Source organism: Akebia trifoliata, chromosome 13, assembly GCF_017979445.1.
Source record: "Akebia trifoliata isolate Shusen 1 chromosome 13, ASM1797944v1, whole genome shotgun sequence".
In the NCBI taxonomy this organism is placed as follows: domain Eukaryota; kingdom Viridiplantae; phylum Streptophyta; class Magnoliopsida; order Ranunculales; family Lardizabalaceae; genus Akebia; species Akebia trifoliata.
Window position 1 is genome coordinate 193973 of NC_141387.1, and position 20738 is coordinate 214710.

At 34.3% G+C, this 20738-nt stretch overlaps 1 protein-coding gene across 3 annotated transcripts; it reads left to right on the forward strand.

Moving 5' to 3' along the window:
- The first annotated feature begins 6133 nt into the window (after window positions 1-6133).
- On the forward strand, window positions 6134-19761 carry LOC147387030 (general transcription and DNA repair factor IIH subunit TFB1-1-like). Of its 3 annotated transcripts, XM_086420635.1 has the most exons (21): window positions 6134-6477; window positions 7689-7767; window positions 9716-9786; window positions 9999-10062; window positions 11220-11364; window positions 11987-12062; window positions 12272-12367; window positions 12633-12677; window positions 13647-13703; window positions 13924-14079; window positions 14236-14301; window positions 15931-16054; window positions 16342-16398; window positions 16495-16622; window positions 16697-16888; window positions 17003-17116; window positions 17319-17396; window positions 18007-18054; window positions 18970-19038; window positions 19140-19166; window positions 19407-19761. In XM_086420635.1, exons 1-20 carry the CDS (start codon window positions 6394-6396, stop codon window positions 19161-19163), a joined length of 1773 nt encoding a protein of 590 aa, XP_086276761.1. In that variant the 5' UTR covers window positions 6134-6393; the 3' UTR covers window positions 19164-19166; window positions 19407-19761. The 3 variants fall into 3 exon arrangements, with proteins under 3 accessions (XP_086276761.1, XP_086276760.1, XP_086276763.1); XM_086420634.1 differs by lacking the exon at window positions 19140-19166 and having other exon boundaries at window positions 6135-6477; XM_086420637.1 differs by lacking the exons at window positions 6134-6477; window positions 7689-7767; window positions 19140-19166 and having other exon boundaries at window positions 11200-11364.
- Window positions 19762-20738: the final 977 nt, after the last annotated feature.

The window sequence follows — 20738 nt, forward strand, 5'->3', positions numbered from 1 at the left end:
TGAGGAATCTTAGAGGAATTGTGATAATTTATCACCTTGTTTTCAGACACCCACCCTGTACACCCTCATCATAGAATCGTAAACTTTTTGTTTCAAGATATACAAAAAATTATATTTATATTTCTATAATTATCAAGTCGAAAATTGTACGGGATGTCTGAAAAAAAGAGTATTTGATTATAATTAGTCATCTTAAAGAGAATGAATTAAATTATTCATCTCATCGTAATCAATCAAATTAAGCCTTTAGTCATCATATGTTAATCAAAAACCTCTAAAGCCAAGTTGATGATATCTAAAATGTCTATTAAATAAAGTTTAATGATCATTTTAGAGATTGGAAATTAATAATTGGAAGATATTCAAATTAGTATGATTCTGAGACAGAGATTCTGTCAAGAGATCTTTGCATCTTGAATTTTTCTCTCTCACTTTGTTCGAGATAGCACGAGCAGATGTCAGTTTGACTTTGACCAAGATAAGATGTTCTCTGTTTCACCTCCACGTCTCTCTCTCTCTCTCTCTGTGTGTGTCTGTGAATGTGTGTCGTGTGTGCAATCCGTGACGACTTAGTCTCGTGCTTTCTGTTTATTAGTAACAGGAGAACAGTGTACTCTATCTCTCTTTCGCTCTCTGTTGGCCTCTCTTTCTTATTTGTTTTGTTTGGGGGCTTTTTGGTCAGACACGGAAAAAAGTAGTTTGTAAAAGATAGATAAATGGCATTTTTGCAAGAGAGAGTGACCGTTTTCTCCTTGGAAACATATGGTACCGAGTATCATAATAAATAATAAAATATTGACAACTAAAATGTTCAACTTCAAATAAGTGACATATGATGCCTACTAATAAGTCATTTTCACAAAGAAAATCTATAATTTCTTTACAACTTTTTCATGCAAAATCAAAAATATATGTTCTAGGGAAATTTGTTTAATGATTAAGAGAGGGATCTCTTTCTAAAGCTCCCCATATTTTTATTTATTTTTTTACTTAATGCCCTCGCAACCCCCTTTCAACAATTTTGTAATTTTTTTTTACAGTGTCTGAACTTATGTCTGACAAGTGGGATTGGGTGAGCTAGGGTGTGGACCAAGGCATATGGGTCCCTTTCCTGGGTATGTGTAACGCCCACACATCATACACACCAGCCACCAAGTAAGTGAGGGTACACCCTCGTAGGTGGTCTCAAGGAATCACTACTCATACTAGGTATTGAACACACAACCTATGGACTCTCACTGCTTATTGGATTTGAAATTGCTATTGAACCAACCCCTCAAGATTTCATTTTGTTAGTTTTTTTGACCCCCTTAATCCCTTTTCAGTAGGTTTGATTGTTAATTCAAATTGTCAAGATTCACAAATCAAATCATTGAGATCCACTTGTTTCAATCGTTAATATTGATTGTTTTACAATTATCAAGATCCACAATTATAAATTGTTAATCTCAACATTTGAACGTGAATCATCGAGGTTAATGATTCAAATTGTAAAGATTGATGATGTGAATAATTGATCTCAATTGTTTAAATTGTCAATCCCAACAATTTGAGTTTAGCATCATTTTATCAAGGTGAGGGGACATTACGAAAGAAATGTTTTATTAATTGAGCTGTTAAGACATTGACCCTAAAACTGAGCATTTCAAAGAAGAGACATCCTTACCACAAGGTCTATTAAATAGTTTTAATTATATTTTGTGCAAATTTAGCAATTCTTAAGACGTGTCTTCGAATATCTACATGTCCCTTCACATAAACATGTCTACTTCAATATCGTAACACATGACAGGGTGTTGGACGTCTTGGGCTACCAAACAAAAAAAAAATTGACAATCCAAAGACGCCTTATCTTCCACACAGTAATAAGTAAAAATAAATAAAAATTGAGGGTGATATATGCATATATTCCTCAACATTTTGATCAATGTTTGGGATAGATTTTCAAACTGTGATGACATAGTCCTTGACCTAGTTCTATTTTTGAAGACTAACAAAAGAAAATTCCCTAGACACCCTTAAATTAAACTTCCAACAAATTAAAGACACTTAATTTTTCTAAAAAAAACTCGTAAATCGTCCAATAATAATGTCAAGCACATGAAGTAATAAGTTCATCCAAACACCTAGGAGAGAGGACCACTACTAGCTAGGGTGCTAGGTTTGAAGTTGAACCATGTAAGGCCTCGGTTTTCAATTTGCCAACTTGGTTTTAGCCGTATTGGGAACCGTTTCACCTATATATCTCTAGCTCTCTGTCCATCAACAACTCTTAACCAATACTAATCAATTTAGGAAGGAGACCACATCTAGTAGTAGTTGTAGTAGCTTACTATATATATAAATTAAATGATATTTCCTCGGGATAAGTGAAATGCATCGAGATGATCATCAGTAATTTGGACCTTGTGTTGATGAGGTAGTACAGGGTCCACCATAGGAGGATGATAACAACTGATATTGTTCAACAGGCGTGGAGGATGGGTGGACCCACCCAATAATCATACATGAAATGGGGTGGATGGACCACACGACACGAGTAAAGGAGGAGCACGCTTATACCACATGCAAACAATTGAACCATTTCATGATCTCCAGTGGACTGTCATCCCATGATCCAGATCTTTGATGGTCCTCGTGATTAACAATGTTTGATTGATAGAACATATCTATTGGTCTGGACCTTGAGATGTCAGTCCTTTAAGGAGGACCAGTAGTCAAAGTTGATAGAATTTGTAGTGGTGGAGTGGTGGTTGTGTCAAAAATGTGGAGAATAATCCTCGTTGCACGTGCAACCAAGTGGGTCCAGAGCACAAAATCATTGCCTGGGACAATCTTTTGCTGCTGTACCGTACTCCCGCGCGTGTTTTCTGCTTGCATGTGGGAATATTTTCCTTTTCAACTCCTATTATGTCAAATAGATTACTTGGTGGGTTAAAAGCCACAACAACTGTATCATATTCGATCCATCTTCTTGTTTTTAGGTTGAATTATGGTTTTTTTTTTTTTTTTCTTTTTTCAATCTGGTTATTTTGTTAATTAATTGCAGAGATCTATGCATTAATCATCAGGCGAGCGACGGTTGCTTAAATGATTTTTTAATTTGTTTTGTTTTATTTACTAATCGAACCCACTATACATAAGTAACTCGAAATCTTTTACATCAATGAAGATTTGTAAGAATACAATAATTCCCGATCATTTGATAGGGAAAGATATTTGTATTAAGCTTGGTAGAGTGCTTGGGATGTAGATGGGTGTGTTGAGTTTAAATCCACATCTGACACTTATTGTCTTGTCTAACTCTCTTTTTCCTTATGAGAACCTTTTCACTCGTTGTTAATTGATTTTGAGTTGGACCATCAAATTTATCATGGTATCAAAGTAGGTATTTCCTTCATTCACGTGTTTTAACCCAATTCAACCCATACGTGTGGGGACATGTTCAGTTTGATCTCGCATCGAGTATTCATTGTTTTGTCTCTCTCCTTATAAGTTCCTGGGCCTCTCTATTCATTGCCAATTGATTTTGAATAGGACCTCCAAATTTATCGGGACGTACATGGATCGATGATAAAAACAAGAAATTACTATTTGATTGCCGCCATGAGACTAATTATATTCCATTATGATCTTATCCACAATGAGAAATTTAACTCAGATGATAATAAGATTGATCATGCTTTATTGTCATGCGCAACGAAAATCCATTATGGTCTCACTTAAAAATTATGCATTAATTTATGATTTTAGAAAGTGAAGAAAGATCATAAATGAGGAGAATTTAGGTAATGAGAGTGGATGTATATACATAAGAGTTAGGTGAGACATGACTTTAAACATAATTGAATGAATGAACAAAATTATTCAATTGATCATAAAGTTTTGAAATAAAGAGCTTCGATGAAGACAATGATGTCGGAGTGATTTTTTTGTCCATCATAGACGCCTTGAGATGACCAATGTTCCATGTCTTTACTTGTTTTTTATGTTATCTTCGTCCTTATCAAACATTGGTGTCGTATTTAACAAAGAGTCTCTCATGCTTAAGTTAGAATATATCTTAGGTTCAAAGGATGATCCAAAATTCTTTTACATATTGTCCTATTCATATTTATTCAAAATCTCTATATTGAATCCTAATTAGGTAGTTTCCCTCGATTGAGTTATCCCAACCAAGAAAATAGGTTACCCCAACCCACTTAAGAAGATGAATCATCTTGCCAATCAGGTCGAGATATCTACATGGCATCGTATCCCATCTAGTATATCACTTCATTTATAATTTTGTACCATCTTCAAAGCCATAAATCCTTTGTATTCATTTTTTATAAATCTTTGGTTTTCATATTTCATTTGCATTTTTATCACTGCCAATTATTGTTAGTAGCAGCCGTGGGAGGAGTTGTGGTACTATTCTACTTGTTCAACAGCTCAAGTTAACCAACCAATTGATCGAGTAAGCTTTGTAGCACTGCGGTAATGCTGGACAAAGTCAAATAATAGGTGCGTGTTGGCACCTTCCAAACGAACCTCGGAAAACAAGAATTCATTATGTAAGTCGGCCATACAAATGTTCTTAAAACTTGTTTTGAGTTTTGACGTCTCCTCTCGTCCATGAACAAGACCAAGTTGTCTCGTTCAACAATGAACGTTCTCCACCTTATTTGAGAAACGCATCAGGTTTGAGATGACTTGTCAATCCATCTCGTTGGTGGACGATACCTAGACAAATTGGATGAGTTGTCTCGGTCTTGGATGAGATTTAAAACCATGGCCAGACCCAAAAAAAATTGGACTCAAAAGCCCATTATATTAAAATGGCCCAGTCCATGATGCCTATATTGAGATTCAATTTGCCCCCATCCATGTGCCTTTCTTTGACTGAAGGTCATGTTTGCTATGGTTATTCGATCACCACGTATTGATCAACAACTATAGCAAACAATTCCTCAATAACATCAATATTTTGATCTGAAACCCCTTTTTTCCTTCTTAATAGATACTAAATTTTCATCATTTTTTTAAAGTCACTCTTAATAACAAGAGATATTTTTGAAAACATGTTTAACTTTTGGCGAATTTATGATTCTGGCTCACTGTTCATTTTGATTACAATTGGTAAAGAACGAACAATGAATTCAACGGTTTTAAAGAGAATATTTCACAGGTTTAAAGTGAAAATTTCACTTTTAATCTGCGAAATAGTCACTTTAAAACCTCCAAATTCGTTGCTCGTTCACGTTTTGGTAATTAAAATTAACATTGAGCCAAAATCGTAAATTTGTCCAAAGTTGATCACGAAATAGTAATTTACCCTAATAACAAAAGACTTGCTCTATAGAGTAGAATGAACAATATTTGTTTCTTGAACTCAAATCATGTGTGCATTTTTTTTTTTTGTGGGTCCTCTCTTAAAATTTCTCCATTGTTGTCCAAGAAAATAGTCTCTATGGTTGAACTTCATTAGATGGAGCTAAATTGGTTATTAAATATCGAATTTTGACATTAAACGAGAAGTCTTGTAGATAATGCATTGTTGTTAGATGAACTTTGAAAAAGAATAGATTGAGAATTATAATTATATATGAGGGATACAATCGATACTATTAGTTTTAAGATAAGTAAGAGAAAGAGAGAATTTATGCGAGGCACCTGTAGTCGTGACACTTTTAGGGACGAAAAGGGGGCCAAGATTGCTCGTCAAGTGATACTCTAACTACACTATCAACATTTGATCTTGGTGAACCACCAAATTCTATTGATCTACACCATCCAATCCATGTAGTGGAACCAAATATTTAAGGTGCCCTAGAAAGGAATTAGGCGGTGCAAAAAGTAAAAAAAAAAAAAAAAAAAAAAGGCAGCTATTGGCACCCAACTTTTACTCATTACACCTCAATTGAAAAAATTCAAGCGTTTAGAATACGTAATAAATAAAAGCCGATGTGCCAATTGAAGCCATCTCTTTCTCAACATATATTTACATATGCATGTTACATATACATGTCACAAGTACTTGAAGGGTTTAGTTGTAATTTAAATGTGGTTAGTAGTATTTTATTACAAAATGTATTTAAAGTTAATTCGTAAATGTTACTCTTGGACGATGTGGGACTATTGTACCTCAACAATCTTGAAACTTTAGATCGATTTCCAAAGCCCAACTGATTCTTCTAACGCGGAGATACGTAATTATTCGCACGCACATACTCTCCGCTTTACATCGTGTCCGCAAAGAAACCCTAGATCACAGCTCTTTGACCTCAATTACAGAGAAACTCTCTCTCACTTGCATCCAATCTCTTGAAACGATAGAGATCGATTTACAATAGATTCTGATTTGGGGAGTTGGTCGATTGTTTTCGATCGAACATTGATAGAAGTAGAACAATGTCAGCTGGGCAGGTAGTTATGCGTGCTCGGTACAAGAACGCCTCAGTGAAGGACCCTGGGATTCAAGGAGTGCTAATAATGGTAATCTCCTTACTTCATTCTCTTTACTTCCAAGCTTTATGTCTGCGTTGTGATTCGATTGATGGATGGTCCTCTTTTCCCTTATGAAGAACTTAGATGTTAAAAAAAAAAAAAAAAACCAAAATTTAATATCAATCGCTTGTTTTAGGTGTTAGAACCAGTGGTTTAGATCGAATTGTACTATTGCCAAAACCCAAATGAGTGGACTTTTGTGCTTCCATTTTTTAGTCGTTGTTGGTATTTTGTAGACATGCACTTGTTTAGGAACATTGACATACTATTAAAGTTGCTAGAGAATTGATTGGGTTGGGCACAATTGAGATTACTCGTAAATCTTAGTTCAGAATTATGTAAGTGAAGAGTTGGTACCCACATTCAAAGTGTGGGTACCATTTTGCACTCTCTACCATTCAAAGGGTTAGAATAAGAACATGGAATGGCCTTAACATCAAATGGGGAATGTTAAGCTTTTTCATAATCCACCATGGTGGCATTATTTGAATTAAGAAAAAGATTTACTTATGAAAAAAAATAAAAATTACTGGGCATATTTGTTTCATAGTATTGAAATGGGATGCTTTTTCAAAATTCAGAGTAGCTACTCTCTATGTATCATTTGGTTTAATCCAGACAAGTCAAAAAAAATATTTCTTGGAAGTTTTATGGCCTTTTTTCGATGCTGACTAAGAGGGGATATGTTAGAATAGTGAGGCTTAGATTGAACCAAGTTGTTGTCAAAACTGTGGATTAGTGGACCCAATTCAATTTTGACTATTAACATCCATATAGGGTATGGATACTAAACACACAAGTTTTTCACTATTTGCAACCTGCACCCAGAAAACCTGGTCAATTTTTGGTTGGATAAAAAAAAATTCTATTAATAAACAAGTTTTTATCGATATGCTGCTATGTGACTCATTAGCACGGCCAATGACAAAGGAATGACATTTTTTTTTATATAAGAGGAAAGACATTTTTATAATTCATAATTTTTTTTTTTTGGATCAGTTTGATAATTCAATTGCTACTTCCAAGAGAAACACACTCACGTTTCTAATTGTTGAAGTCTCTAATTATGTTATATCCATTTTAGGATTTGTTTTCTCCTAAATGGTTTTGTCCTCTACTTTTCTTGTATAACCCAATTGTTCTTTTTTACTCTTCTTAATGGTTTGGTTGGCTCACATGGTTTCTATTACTTTATGCAGATGGAGGACAAATTCATATTTACATCTGATGATCCCACGTTATCTATTAACCTTAATGTGGGGTTCAAATCAATAAAAAGTATGCCTCATCTCTAAAGATTATTCTTCTAATGAGACTTTGAATGTTCCTTAGTAGATGGTGTTACAATCAAAATTCTCATAGTGCCCAAAGTTGTTTTATTGCTAGTTCTATTCATTTCCTTTAATGATTTTTGAAATGGTTTTAACAAGTTCTTTTTATTGTCTTGGCGAGACCGACATGGTTTATTCTTTTCAAATTGTTCCATCTGTTGCATTTACTTTTTAACCTTCTCAAAAAATGAATGTTATCGGAAATTGACAAAAGCAAATTAGAATGAAAAGGTTTGGAAAGCTTGAAAAGCTCTAGACTGAAGTGACTAGAGATAAATAATATGTTTTCCTTTGGAAGACTTCCTTGGACATGATTCCTACAATCGACCATTTGATTAGCTGTAACAAAATTAACTGTGTACTTTTGTTTTGTGTAAAGTCAATGGAGAGATGATTAAATAATTTTTTTTTAAAATTGAAATTTGTGTGTGTGAGATAGGCTGGTCTTTTGATGGGGATCGGCAGAGTAGGGTCACCCTCGTTTACTTTCCTAGAGTCCGTATGCTATAGAAAAAGTGTAGTTAAAGGACAAGAGAAGGAAGCTCACCTCATTATTCTTATCTTCAACTCACTTTGTACTATTAGCAAAGTTAAATAAGGACTTAAATATTTTTTTATTTATAAATATTTTGTGTTTAAATGGTGGTTGTGCTAGCTAGATTGTCTTGTCTCATTTCTTCTTGTTTGTTTTGTAAGCCTTGGATGGGTCTCCTCAATCTCTTAGGTTTGTTGTCCTCTTGATGTAGGATGGCCTAAGGTTTTGTTGTTGTTGATTGAAGAATCTAGAGTTAAATGGGGTTCCATTTAAAAGGTGTAGGGTATTGGAAATCCAGATTGATTGGCTGAAAATTAGTGTTAAGGGGTAAGGGTTTTAGATCCAATGAATTTTGACATTGTGGGCTGTAGGATAGAAATTCTGGGTTGTTCCGCAGGGGGGCGCTGAGGAATTCAAATTTGGGTTTTATTGTTAAGAAAATAAAGGGTTAGAAGTAGAGAAAATTTAGTAGTCTCACCACTTGATCTACTTATTTGTATGAAGCCTCATTACACCAATAGACAACTTGCGATGATCTAAGTAAATTCTTCATACGATCAATTCCATTCCATTATGTTCAACTATGTAAAACACAATTTCATCCCTCATTATTATGTTCCAAGGTGCTAAACTTTCTTAATAGAAATAGAAAATATGTAATAATACATCCTAAGAAGTCTCAACTTGCAAAACAAATAAAACTCTTAATTGTACTAAATAATCAAGAAGATAGTAAAAAGTCTCACAACTCTAGAACTTATTGACTACTCAATTTAATAAATAGAAACCTTGCCTTATAAGACTAATTATTTAAACCCTATTTAATCAACTATAGGATCCATAAAATGATATTTCCACTAGCATTGAAAATTCTAATATAGAATTTACCAACAATACATTAAAATCAGAATGAACTACCAATAGTAAATACATGATTTAATATAAATAATAAAAATAATAAAAACAATATTTTATCAAGTATAGTAAATTCGGTAATTCAACCAGCACAATAGACGGTTGAACTTTGGACCTTTTTGGATAGTTGGAACGAACTCTAGAATAGGTTGAAAATGGGTGGACTATGGGCCTATAAATATTCCTGATTTTGTATGCAATTGAGGCCTGAATATAATATCGAGAAAAACCCAATAAAATATTCTTTTCAACCTTTGATTTGTGCACACTTCTCCTGCATCAATTCTCTTCTTTGCTTTAATATGTATTTACAATTATCCTTAAAAGAAAAAAAAAACTTTCCATTCATGATTATCCACTTTGTTTAGAGCTAATGTTAAATTTCCATTCTCTTGTTTGTTGTATTTGCTTTATTTCATATCTTTTTCTTTGTTGTGAATTTCAGGTCACAAATTCACCAAAGAGGGAAGCCACAAACAAGCACTTCTAAATCTTACACATGATCCTGATTTCAAGGTTTTATTTCAACCAATTACCATTTTGTAGTCTTTTGGGTCAGTCTCCCATGGCACCTTTTGCATGTTTTGTCTTGCTATTGATTCAAATGCTTTTGCGGTTCACTTATTAGTCAGTGTGTGACCATTCCTTTTGATTTTTCTTGCTTGATTTGTGTATTATTTCAAGTTCAATGGTTGGAGCTTACATGATTTGATTCTATGTTATCATAGGGTGGAAGCTACATTTTTGAGTTTGACAAATTCTCTGAACGTGATGTTTGCCGAGATTTTGTGGGTAAGTTTCATCTTTGTCATGATCATACCTTTTTTTTTGAGATTTACCCCCTAGATTTTCCATCTTAAGGCCACTTAAATTGCTTCTTCAGTTTGAGTAATTTTTTAATCAGATGATGACAGTGGTGGATTTTTTTAATTTTTTTATAAGTTTGGTCATCATTTTATAAAAACTGTCTTCTATTTGGTATTGTTCCATTTTAATGGTGTTTGTGATTTACTGAAAAGATTACTGATTGAGATTTATTTTTCACATTCATCGGGACCCTAATTTCTTTCATAAGATATTTCCCTGACGTGATTGGTCATCATTTAATCCAGCCATCTTACCAAGCTATTTCTTGGATCAAGGTCTCAATTCCGTTGCTTTTTGTTTTTTAGGCCTCTGTTTAGAGGAAAAAGAAAAATATTCTTGCCAATAAAAAATAGTTAAAATGCGTGTAGACCACTGTCTTTGCCTTGGTTAACGGAAGAGATGATTCTTGATAGAATTGAATGACAAAATGGGATCCATGTTGCCAGGCTCAAATAGTTGGGATTCGGCAACATTAATGTTGACGTGGATATGCTAGCTGGTATTCTATTTTGATTTCATTGCATTTTTCAGATGTGATCAAAACTTATGTGTCTTGTCCAATGTGTCATTTAGAACTATTTTATTTTAGTCGACCAACTACAGAATTTATTAGGAAGAAAGGAGAATTATTATGAAACCGATTGTGCAACAGGGAAAAACCAGAAAATTTCCGCAATATAATCTAATTTTTGCAATCTTATACACTAGTCGGCTAGGGTATAACTCTACTCATGAGTCTTCTAGAATTATGATGCAAAGAAACCTTAGGATCCCTGAGCAAGTCAAATACCTCAGAGCAATTCTGCTCTTCTCCCTGGATGTACAATCATCTTAAGTCCACCTATCAAATGACAGGTAAGGACTCACTTCGCATTAATTGGAGGAAGAATATGTCATTTCATGGTGAAAACAAGTTCAGGTTTTTTTGTTTTTTCTAGGAAAAAAAGAAGTACGGATGGATTTTTAAATACGAAATAATAGGTTTGGGAGAGTATATTTGTAATCTTTCCTAGCTGATATCTTTGCATGCGTCAATTGAAAGTTGTTTACCTGAAGATGTAGTGTCTGATGCCCATGAACAGGTAAGGTCCTCGGGAAGCTCCAAGCTATGCAATCCACTGGAAAGGATGCCAAAGTGGTTTCTGAAAAATCTGCTTCTATTGTTCATGATGAACAACTTAGTACCGCAGAAATGGAACGCCGAATGAAGCTGCTGAGAGAGGATAGGTAATTTTACTGTCCATAATCGTGTGTTTAATAAGTAAATGTGATTCATGCATTTCCTTTTGGTGTTACCTACAACTTGACTTGTTTTCAGATTTACAATTATGTGATTCTTTATCACCAAGACATGAGTAAAGATTTATTCTTGCTTCAGGTTTTTGTTATATGGCTGCAAACTGTGCTTCATTGTATTGTCTTTCTTACATTTGTCATGTATTTTTCTTTGGATATGCCTTTTCTTTTTATCAGTATAATGAATTGTATAAAATAAAATACTTGGGGGAAAATATTTACCGAAAAAACCTGTCAAAATGTATATTGATGATTTATGTTATTGTTGGTGTAAATGTGCATGCACTGCTCATATGTTTCTATGGGTATTGTAGTTTGCCCATCTTTTGGTTATTGAGGTTGGACTTTATCATTGAGTAGTTATCAACAACTTCCAGACATGAACTCAGGTTGAAGATCTAATATGAAATATGTGCAATCAAATTCATGAAATTTGCTAAGTTGGTTAAAGTATGTGATTGTTGATAGCACAATTGGGTTTGAAACCTGCCTTCACCTACTAAATACTAACCACTAACCCGTTAGTAATTGCACTAAAAGGCTTTCGTCACAGCGAGTTGCAGAAATTGCACAAGCAATTTGTTATCAGCGGCGTGTTGACAGAAGCTGAATTCTGGGCAACAAGAAAGGTCAGTTACCTACTCATATCTATGCCTTGATTTAAATGTATTGTTTGTTATATGCCCTGTTCAAACTGTATACTTTATTTGGTAATTCTTTTTTGCTCTATCTAGACTATCTCCTTTTCAATTGTTTCTTCTGTTGATACCTTCTTTGGATACCTAAGGGTTAGTTTTTTGTAGTTATGAACTTTTTTTACTAATCTTTTTTGTTGCAGAGGTTGCTTGCTACTGACGTCAGCAGAAACTCGAAACAACGAGTGGGATTCAAAAGTGCTATGCTTGCAGATGTCAGACCATTGACTGATGGTCGGGTACAACATGGAACTTCTTGTTTTATGTTCTGATTACTTGTTTGCATATATGTACAAACTAACATCTCCAAAATATTTTTCTATTGTTACCCATTTTACTTTTTTCAAATTGCTCTATTTTGACTTTTTTTTTTTTAAATAAAATAAAATAAAAATTGTTACATTGAAGCTCATATAATAGGTTCCCTCATGGTTAGATTTGTTTGTTTATATGTTGTATCTTTCCATAGAAACTCTAAGAATTTCCTTCTATGTGTATTGCCAGAGCAACAAAGTCACATTTAACTTGACTCCGGAGATCATTCATCAGGTAGGATGGTTGCGCACCTTTTTTTAGTTGTTTGCTTGGATGATAATTATGCAGATCTTTTTGTGATTGAATTAAGTCAATGTGAAGCCACTGTAATTCCTGATTGTTGTTGTGAATGAGTGGACATGTTTGGAGATTATCAATTGAATGAATGATTTTATAAACAAATAATGTTAACTACAGACCAAAAATTTTTATTTACATAATCTATAATATTCCACAACCTCTCTCCTCCCCACCGTGGGGGGGATGGGGAGGGGTTGAATATGACTAGTAGCCTTACTATATTCATAGGGTTGACATGATACATGGATGCTTTTCATCTTTTTCTTTTCTTTTTTTCCAGAGAATTGATGTTATTTTTATGCCTTTGCCAACTATGGGAGTTATTCCTATCTGTGCCCCTTAATGTTCTTGGGTTGGGAGGCACTTTTTCTAGACTTGCAGTTCATGATGTTCAAGGGATGGTGCCATCTCGGCAAGGTGGTAAAGTTTGTCAAGTGATAACATCGGACATGGGATAAAAAACTTGTCTTGACCTACTTGCTTATTAAAAAAAGAAAAAAAAGAGAGATGTACATGGAAATGTGTGACTGTATGTTGGTGCATGCTTTTGAGTTATCCTTTCCTTATGTGTGTCTGAACTCTTGCTTGGTTGCAAATCTGGTGGTTTTTTTTATTAGTTATAGACAATAAAAGCTTTGCTAATGTAATAAGTTTGAATTTATAGTCTTAAGTGGAATGATAATTATATCCTGTAAGTACTCTCTCTTTCAATTTCCTAGAATGTTTAAACTTGGTTCTTAAGCTAAAATCTCTTCATACAGTTGCATACTTATTTGGCTAATAGGATCAATAAAAAAAAACTGATTTGGCTAATAGAGTTGATGGTTCCAATACAAGTAGTCATAGAAGTGATTATATTTGTCTTATAAGACCACCTTTGGTGACAGTGAAATTTTCTTTCAGATTTTTGCCGAAAAACCTGCTGTTCACCGGGCATTTCTGAATTTTGTGCCCAAGAAGGTAAAAAAAGATGTTTCTTAACTTTTCTCACTGTTCAGGCACTTCTCATTCTTCTTCCTTTTTGTCATGTCCATTATTAGGAAGTCGCTTTTCTTTTTTTTTTTTTTTTTTTTTTTGGGGGGGGGGGGCGTCCTATTTATTTGACAAATATGTGTACCTAGGGAAGTCTTGGGCTCATATTTTTCTCTTGTTCTTCATAATTTTCTTTTGTGACTTGTAGATGACAGAAAAGGATTTTTGGACCAAATATTGTAGAGCAGAATATCTCCATAGAACGAATAATTCTGTTGCTGCTGCAGCAGAAGCTGCTGAAGATGAGGAGCTTGCTGTTTTTCTTAAGCATGATGATATTTTGGCTAGTGAAGCTCGGCGGAAGGTTCACTTTCTCTTTCTTGTAACATTGGAACTTCCGTTTGTTTATGTTGATAATATCTTGAAGGAAATGGTCTATTTTTGCTGCGTTTCTCTGTTGTTTTTCACAGTTTAAACATTTCTCTTGTACTTTCTATGTTAAAGAAGTTTCCGTTTGCAGATCAGAAGGGTTGATCCAACTTTAGACATGGAAGCTGATCAAGGGGATGACTATATACATCTTCCGGTACGTCAAGTATCCACTCTATATTCAATTCTATCATCCATTTTTTTATTACTTTTTTTTGAACTATTAAAGTTTCTAGTTGTATACCAATTGAAAAGGTTTTCCGTTCGTGATGTTTCATGATATTTTTCTTGTGATACTGTTAGAAATATTTTTGTTTCTTCTTTTTTTATATAATTTTTAAATTCACTTTTCTCTGGCCTAACATATCTTGTGCAGTTCTCTTCTTTCTCCTTTTTTACATCTTTATTGGTCAATGCACAGTGTAACTTTTTTCAATGAGTAAGTCACAAATTAACCTGATTCATTGAGGCCTGCCAGCTGAAGCATACTGGGTGAGTAAGGGTATCTTAGTGACACCTTTTGTTTTTTGATAAGTAAAGATGGATATATTAAAAAGGGGGGAGGTTGAGATGACCATCCCAAAAAGAAGTACAAGCACCCGACACCACAACCTTTTCCCAAGCACACAGCTAACTACCCTACAACAAGATTACACACCCTATCCCACCTTACAAGAAAATCTTCAAGGAAGATTCCCCTGAACTCCTTAAATAATTTACACCAAAAAAAAAAAACAATAAGGACAACGACAACACGACAATATCCTTAGCAGGAAGCTCCTTTCCTTAAAAAATACGACAATCCTCTCATTCAAATAGTGACACTTTTAAATTTTATCCTTGACCCTTCGCATGGGCATGCTTGTGTATGAATATATTGCACACTGAGAAAACACAAAGATTGCTTCACTAAGCTGGATATTGAAATTCCTTTCCAGTGGTCCATCATCATCATTTATACCCATCTCATACATGGGGTCGGCAACATGGATCCTATTTCTCCTTTCAAGTCTAGCGTGAGCAAAATCTTTGATCAAGAATGTGCGTTCTATCCTTGCGTACAATCTCCATCCAAGTCATTTTCTCCTTCCTTTTCTTTTCCTTTAGAAACTTCACCAAAACAATTTTCACTAGCACCATATCAATCGATTTTCCTTTATTTTGTCACCTATTGAGGCTATTCCTATATCCCCTTCAATATACTTCATTTTGATCATCATTCATAGACCTATCACTCATCCTTCTCAACATACTCCTTTGTGGTACAATCATTCTTCTTGTACTAATGGTTTCTTTTCGTTTTGATCGGTAAGCTTGTTTTTAATGGAGATCAGTAACTCATGCTGGTGGGAGTCGAACTCAGGTCTGTAGTATCATCACCCATAGTCTTTACCAACTAAGTTAGCTGGTACGTGCAGTACGAATGGTCTTATTATTGGATTGTTTTTCCTTTTGTTTAATTGATAAACTTTGGTCTTATTAAGTCTTGAAATTACATGGGTGTATTACTTACTCGTCCTTACTATGGTTGCATTGCACGTATCATTGGTGCATACCCCTATCATCACTTAAAACTCCCTTGTCTCGTCACCAATGTTTCTAATACTAGTTACAAACTTACAATTGCAGTATATTTATTCTTAACAATGTAAATAGTCATTTGGGACTCCTTTTTGATGATTACTGAGGTTTAATGTGTGCATTTCTTTTCCTATGCATTGTTCTTTTGTTTACATTTGGTTGAAATGTTCATTCTCTGATTTTTCTTCTCTTTTGCTCACGTTAGGACCATGGAATTCTTCGTGATGGAAGCAAAGAAACTACTGATTCAGAATATGAACAATATAAGAGGACTCTCTCACAAGATCTTAACCGGCATGCAGCAGTTGTTCTTGAAGGAAGAGCTTTAGGTTGGAGTCTCCTTTTTATTCTTTCCCCTTTGTTTTTATTTACTTAATTATGGGATAGGAGATTGACTCAATCAGTATCAGAACATCTGAATCAACATTAGTTGATTGACTCAATCAAGATCAAATCTTACTGTGGTTTTACTGAATTTAATGTTTGTGTAAATATACAATTTCACTGCATTTTTCTTGGACCTATATTCAGCGGAGCTACTTTGTTATTTTCAATATAAATAGGGTTAAAACATTAACTATTCTGTTATTAAATTTTGTTCATGACCTGACTGCAGATGTGGCATTAGGGGACACTAGGACTGTAGCTGAAGCACTTGCAAGTTCCAAACAGGGTTAGCAATGTTAATTACTTATTTGCATTCATTTCTTGTTTTATTTTGCAGTATTTTTTATCTGAATTGCGGTCATTGTCTTTGATTGTATTGTAGCTGAGTTAGCAAGTGAAATCTCTGATGAGAATGCAAACCAGGAAAGGTTGGAGAGGGTTTCTCGGATGGCTGAGATAGAAGATCTTCAGGCACCTCGTGGTCTTCCATTTGCACCTCTGTGTATTAAGGTGAATTTCACTTCTCATGAGCTGCTTTTAATTTCGTTAGCTTATGGGTGTCTGAAGCTCTGTTCCTGAATCAGGATCCTCGAGAGTACTTTGACTCTCAACAAGCTAATGCTCTTAAAGCTTTGGGAGATTCAGTAGCTGGAGCAAAACCAATCAATTGCTGCATGACCTCCGAGCAAGCATATGGCTTTTTGAGGGAGCTCATTTCTGAGATGAAAGCAAAAGGGTTATGTGATCCTGTCGTTAAGCCTGAAGTCGCTCATAAGGTAGAAATATCTATGTCGCTAAACATTCTCTTTTTTTTTTTTCATTCGAAAAGGAAAATTAAAGAAAGATTTTCATGTGAAAAATAATGTCATGACCTCAATCTTATGATCTAGGTTCTCACTGGATTGACTCAGCTTCTATCTAGTACCAAGTATAATCTTGGGAAGAACCCTCAGGAGAGTGTCCTTGATAGACTGCCAAACAGAACTAAAGATGAACTCCTGCATGTAAGTTGGTTCCTATTGTTGTATTTCACCTCCAAATTGCACACAATATGTTCTTCTCTTGGTTTATTACACCGGAGACCACATGTTAGATGTTTCCATGACGTTAGTGACATACATGAATGCTTTTCTTTGGTTACTTGCTCTTCTTTCCTTTTTTAACTTTATTTTTGTTATTTATGTATACGATCATTCTTATTTTCAGCATTGGACATCTATTCAAGAATTACTGAAGCATTTCTGGTCAGCTTATCCAGTTACAACTGCATACCTATATAACAAGGTAATTACTTCAATACTCAATAGTCTATACAGTTGAGGTAATTATATCATGTGGCATTGAATAATTGAAGCTGGATAAATTCTGATCATTATATTGCTGTTTGTGAGTGTATGGTCTCTTTGAGTGAGAGTGTGAGTGAAACATTTTTTTTGAAGGTTGTAGCTTAAGTTAGAGTTCATTAAAAAAAAAAGTGGGTAAAGGTAGACCCTTCCATACTACCATTGTGTGTGTGTGTGTGGAATCAGATGGTTATGCTCTATATTGCCGTGGGTTCGTTGTATGTGTGATATGGTGCTTAAATTCTCAAACATCTTCATATGACATCATTATCTTCCAATCCTGCTTGATGCCAGAGGATTTATTGTATTAAATTAATATGAAATTTATCAACTTGTTGACCATCTTATTATATGAACATGGTGTGATTTATGAACTATTATTTATACAACTAGCGTAGCTTGCTTATCAAAAAATCTTATTATATAATACAAGTTTATGAAGTACACTGTATATGAAATGACTTGGGGTGAAATAATTTCTCTGAAACTCGTCTCTTTGTTGTTGGGATGCTTTCATGCTGTGTTCACTGAACTAAACATGTACACTACAGGTAAGTAGATTGAAGGATGCTATGGCAGAGATCTATTCCAAGCTGCAGGTACCTTTTTAGCAAAGGCCTTTTTTTAACCTCCATTTCCTTGATCAGTAGTTTCTGCCTCTATCTTGATGTTAGCCTGATGGCATGAGTTCAACTTGTGATAAGGCCTTAGCATTCATGGGGGAGTCAACTTCAATCACCTTATCTAGCTATACAAAAATGGAAAAAAAGAATGTGATAAAAGTTATGAAGTACGCAGGATGAGTAACCCTGTCATCTTTTGACTCTGCACCTTCAGTCAGTTGCCACTTTAGTTATGCATTTTGTGCATAATATATTAATATATATGCATGTTCATAATCCTCTTGCAAATGCTTGGAAAAATGTTTTAAATCCCTTTCATATAAATTTTATTTGCATGTTTCTTAAAACCCTTTCGCCCCCACATTAGAAAATTTAGGATATTTTGCTCCTTTTCTCCTTCAGTTGTTATGTGGTGTGCAGTTTATATTATCTCTATGTCCTATCTCCACAGTTTCCTCGGTTCTCTATCTTATCAAACTAACAAAATCTGTGTCTTAATGGTGAATCCATGTTTGTAATCATTGCCATCATAGAAAATGGTATTTGTGGTATAATAGAAGCATTTGCCATTATTCAGATCAACTTTGATTTGAGTTGCTGTCATTCTTGGGTGCATGGGTACATGTGGTACACCATTGTTAAGCATTTTTATGCATGACCAAATTATTAAAAACATCCGAGTCCATGACCATGATCCAAAAAAGTTATCATGGCTTTTTTTCATGCTTAGCGACTGTGGGTTTGTTCTAAATGAAAGACCATGATACTTGTCCTATTGGCACTAATTTTAGAATTTGCTTTTGAAGTGGAGGGTTTTGTGTTTTAACTCTGTGAAACACTTGAAGCCTTGTCTATCTATTTAGTCTTCTAATTTCTTATTTCCTCTTTCAGGAGATTAAAGAATCTGTGCAGTCAGATTTTCGGCATCAAGTTTCTCTCCTTGTTCAACCCATGCTTCAGGTCAGTCATTATGTTTCTATGTTGGCACAGCCAACTTCTGTAAACCAGTAAAAAGAAGTGTTGAAACTTAATAGATGTAATTTTATCAATTTTGATTTCAGTTCGACATAGGGAGTGCAAATTGATAGGTGTGTTAAATCCAATTTAATATCTAATTGGAGAAGTTTTTAAGTTTTCAGAATTGAGTTGCTGACTCAAACAGTAGTTTGGGCTGGTTCCTTGAACTTGAAAACTGTGAGATCATTTATAATATGAGTACCTCTCAAATTAAAATATCTGGCTTGTTAAAGGACAACAATTTTATGATCATTTTTTTCATTTACACCTCTCAAGGCTTGCAACTCATGGACGTGTTCATCTTTGAACAGGCTCTAGATGCTGCATTTGCACATTATGATGCAGATATGCAGAAGAGGTCTACTAAGAGCGGGGAAAGACCAAATGGATTTGTTTAGGGATTCTTCCTCCTTCACAATATCGCCTTGTTCGTGCTTGCTATGTGTTGGCAATCCTTCATCTTATACGAATTGATTTTACATTTGTACATTTGATCAAATTTTGCTGTGTGTTTGTATCAAGAAGAAAATTTTTCCTAATCATTATTACTAGTTTTTCAGGAAGAGTTGAGTATTCCAAAAGGTTGTGCAGCTCTATTACATTCTTTAGAAAATGACCAAGACCCCATACTAATTACTTTATAAAATGAGATTAATTTGACGTTTTGGTTGGTTTTTTTTTTTATATTTTATATTTTATATATATCATTTGTGAAACTGATGTTTTATCCTTTATTAATCCTTGAAACTACTTTTCTTCGATGCGAAGATTTCTGTTAGTGATGGTTTTAGTGGGAATGACAATTGGTGGCTTTGGTGCTCCTTTTGTCCTCGGAATCTTTGCTTGTTTGGCCCTTTGGGTGGGTGGGTCTTCAAAGCTTTATCCCAAAAGTTTGTCATTGATCGAATGAAATCCTATCCGTTCTTCCAGAGTCATAGTCAGGTAATTGCATAATTTTATGAAAGTATCTACCGTTGCTTAACATTCCTAAGCCATCTCCGTGGATGAACTACTGTGCTATGGTGCAATGATCCTAGTGATCTAATTATTGTATTCCTTGTCATCTTTTTTCCCTTTTTCTTTTGTATTGCCATGACCTCCTGCCCAAGTTCTTCATTTTTCTATGAATCTAATTATTCATCCACCAATTTTTCATATGTTTTTTTTTATATTTATTATAAAGAAATTCCATATATAATTTAATCTTTTATCAATTTATTTTTAGAAATAATATATTTTATCTGTTTAGATTTCATCCAATTCATAAGAGAAACCCTTTCCTTACTAAGATAGTGAGGGGAAAAAAAAAAAGGCTTATTAAGCCTCATCCACTGTTAAAAATACCCCTTGAGATGCATAAAACTTGACTTTGAGATTTGTTACGAATCTCGATGAATTGTTTCATATATCTTGAGATCATTTATTTTCTCTTCTCTTCTCTTCTCTCCACTCCATTTCTCTCAATCCAAACAAAAAACATTAATGTCCCAATCAATGAGGTATAATATAAAAAGCAAGAATGATACATGCCACTAGATATTTGATATGGCAGCCAATTCTAAGGTACTAGGTACCTTAAATTACTCTTATTCGTCCATTTGTTACTTTGTATTTGGTTTCAACTTAACTACATAACCACCAAA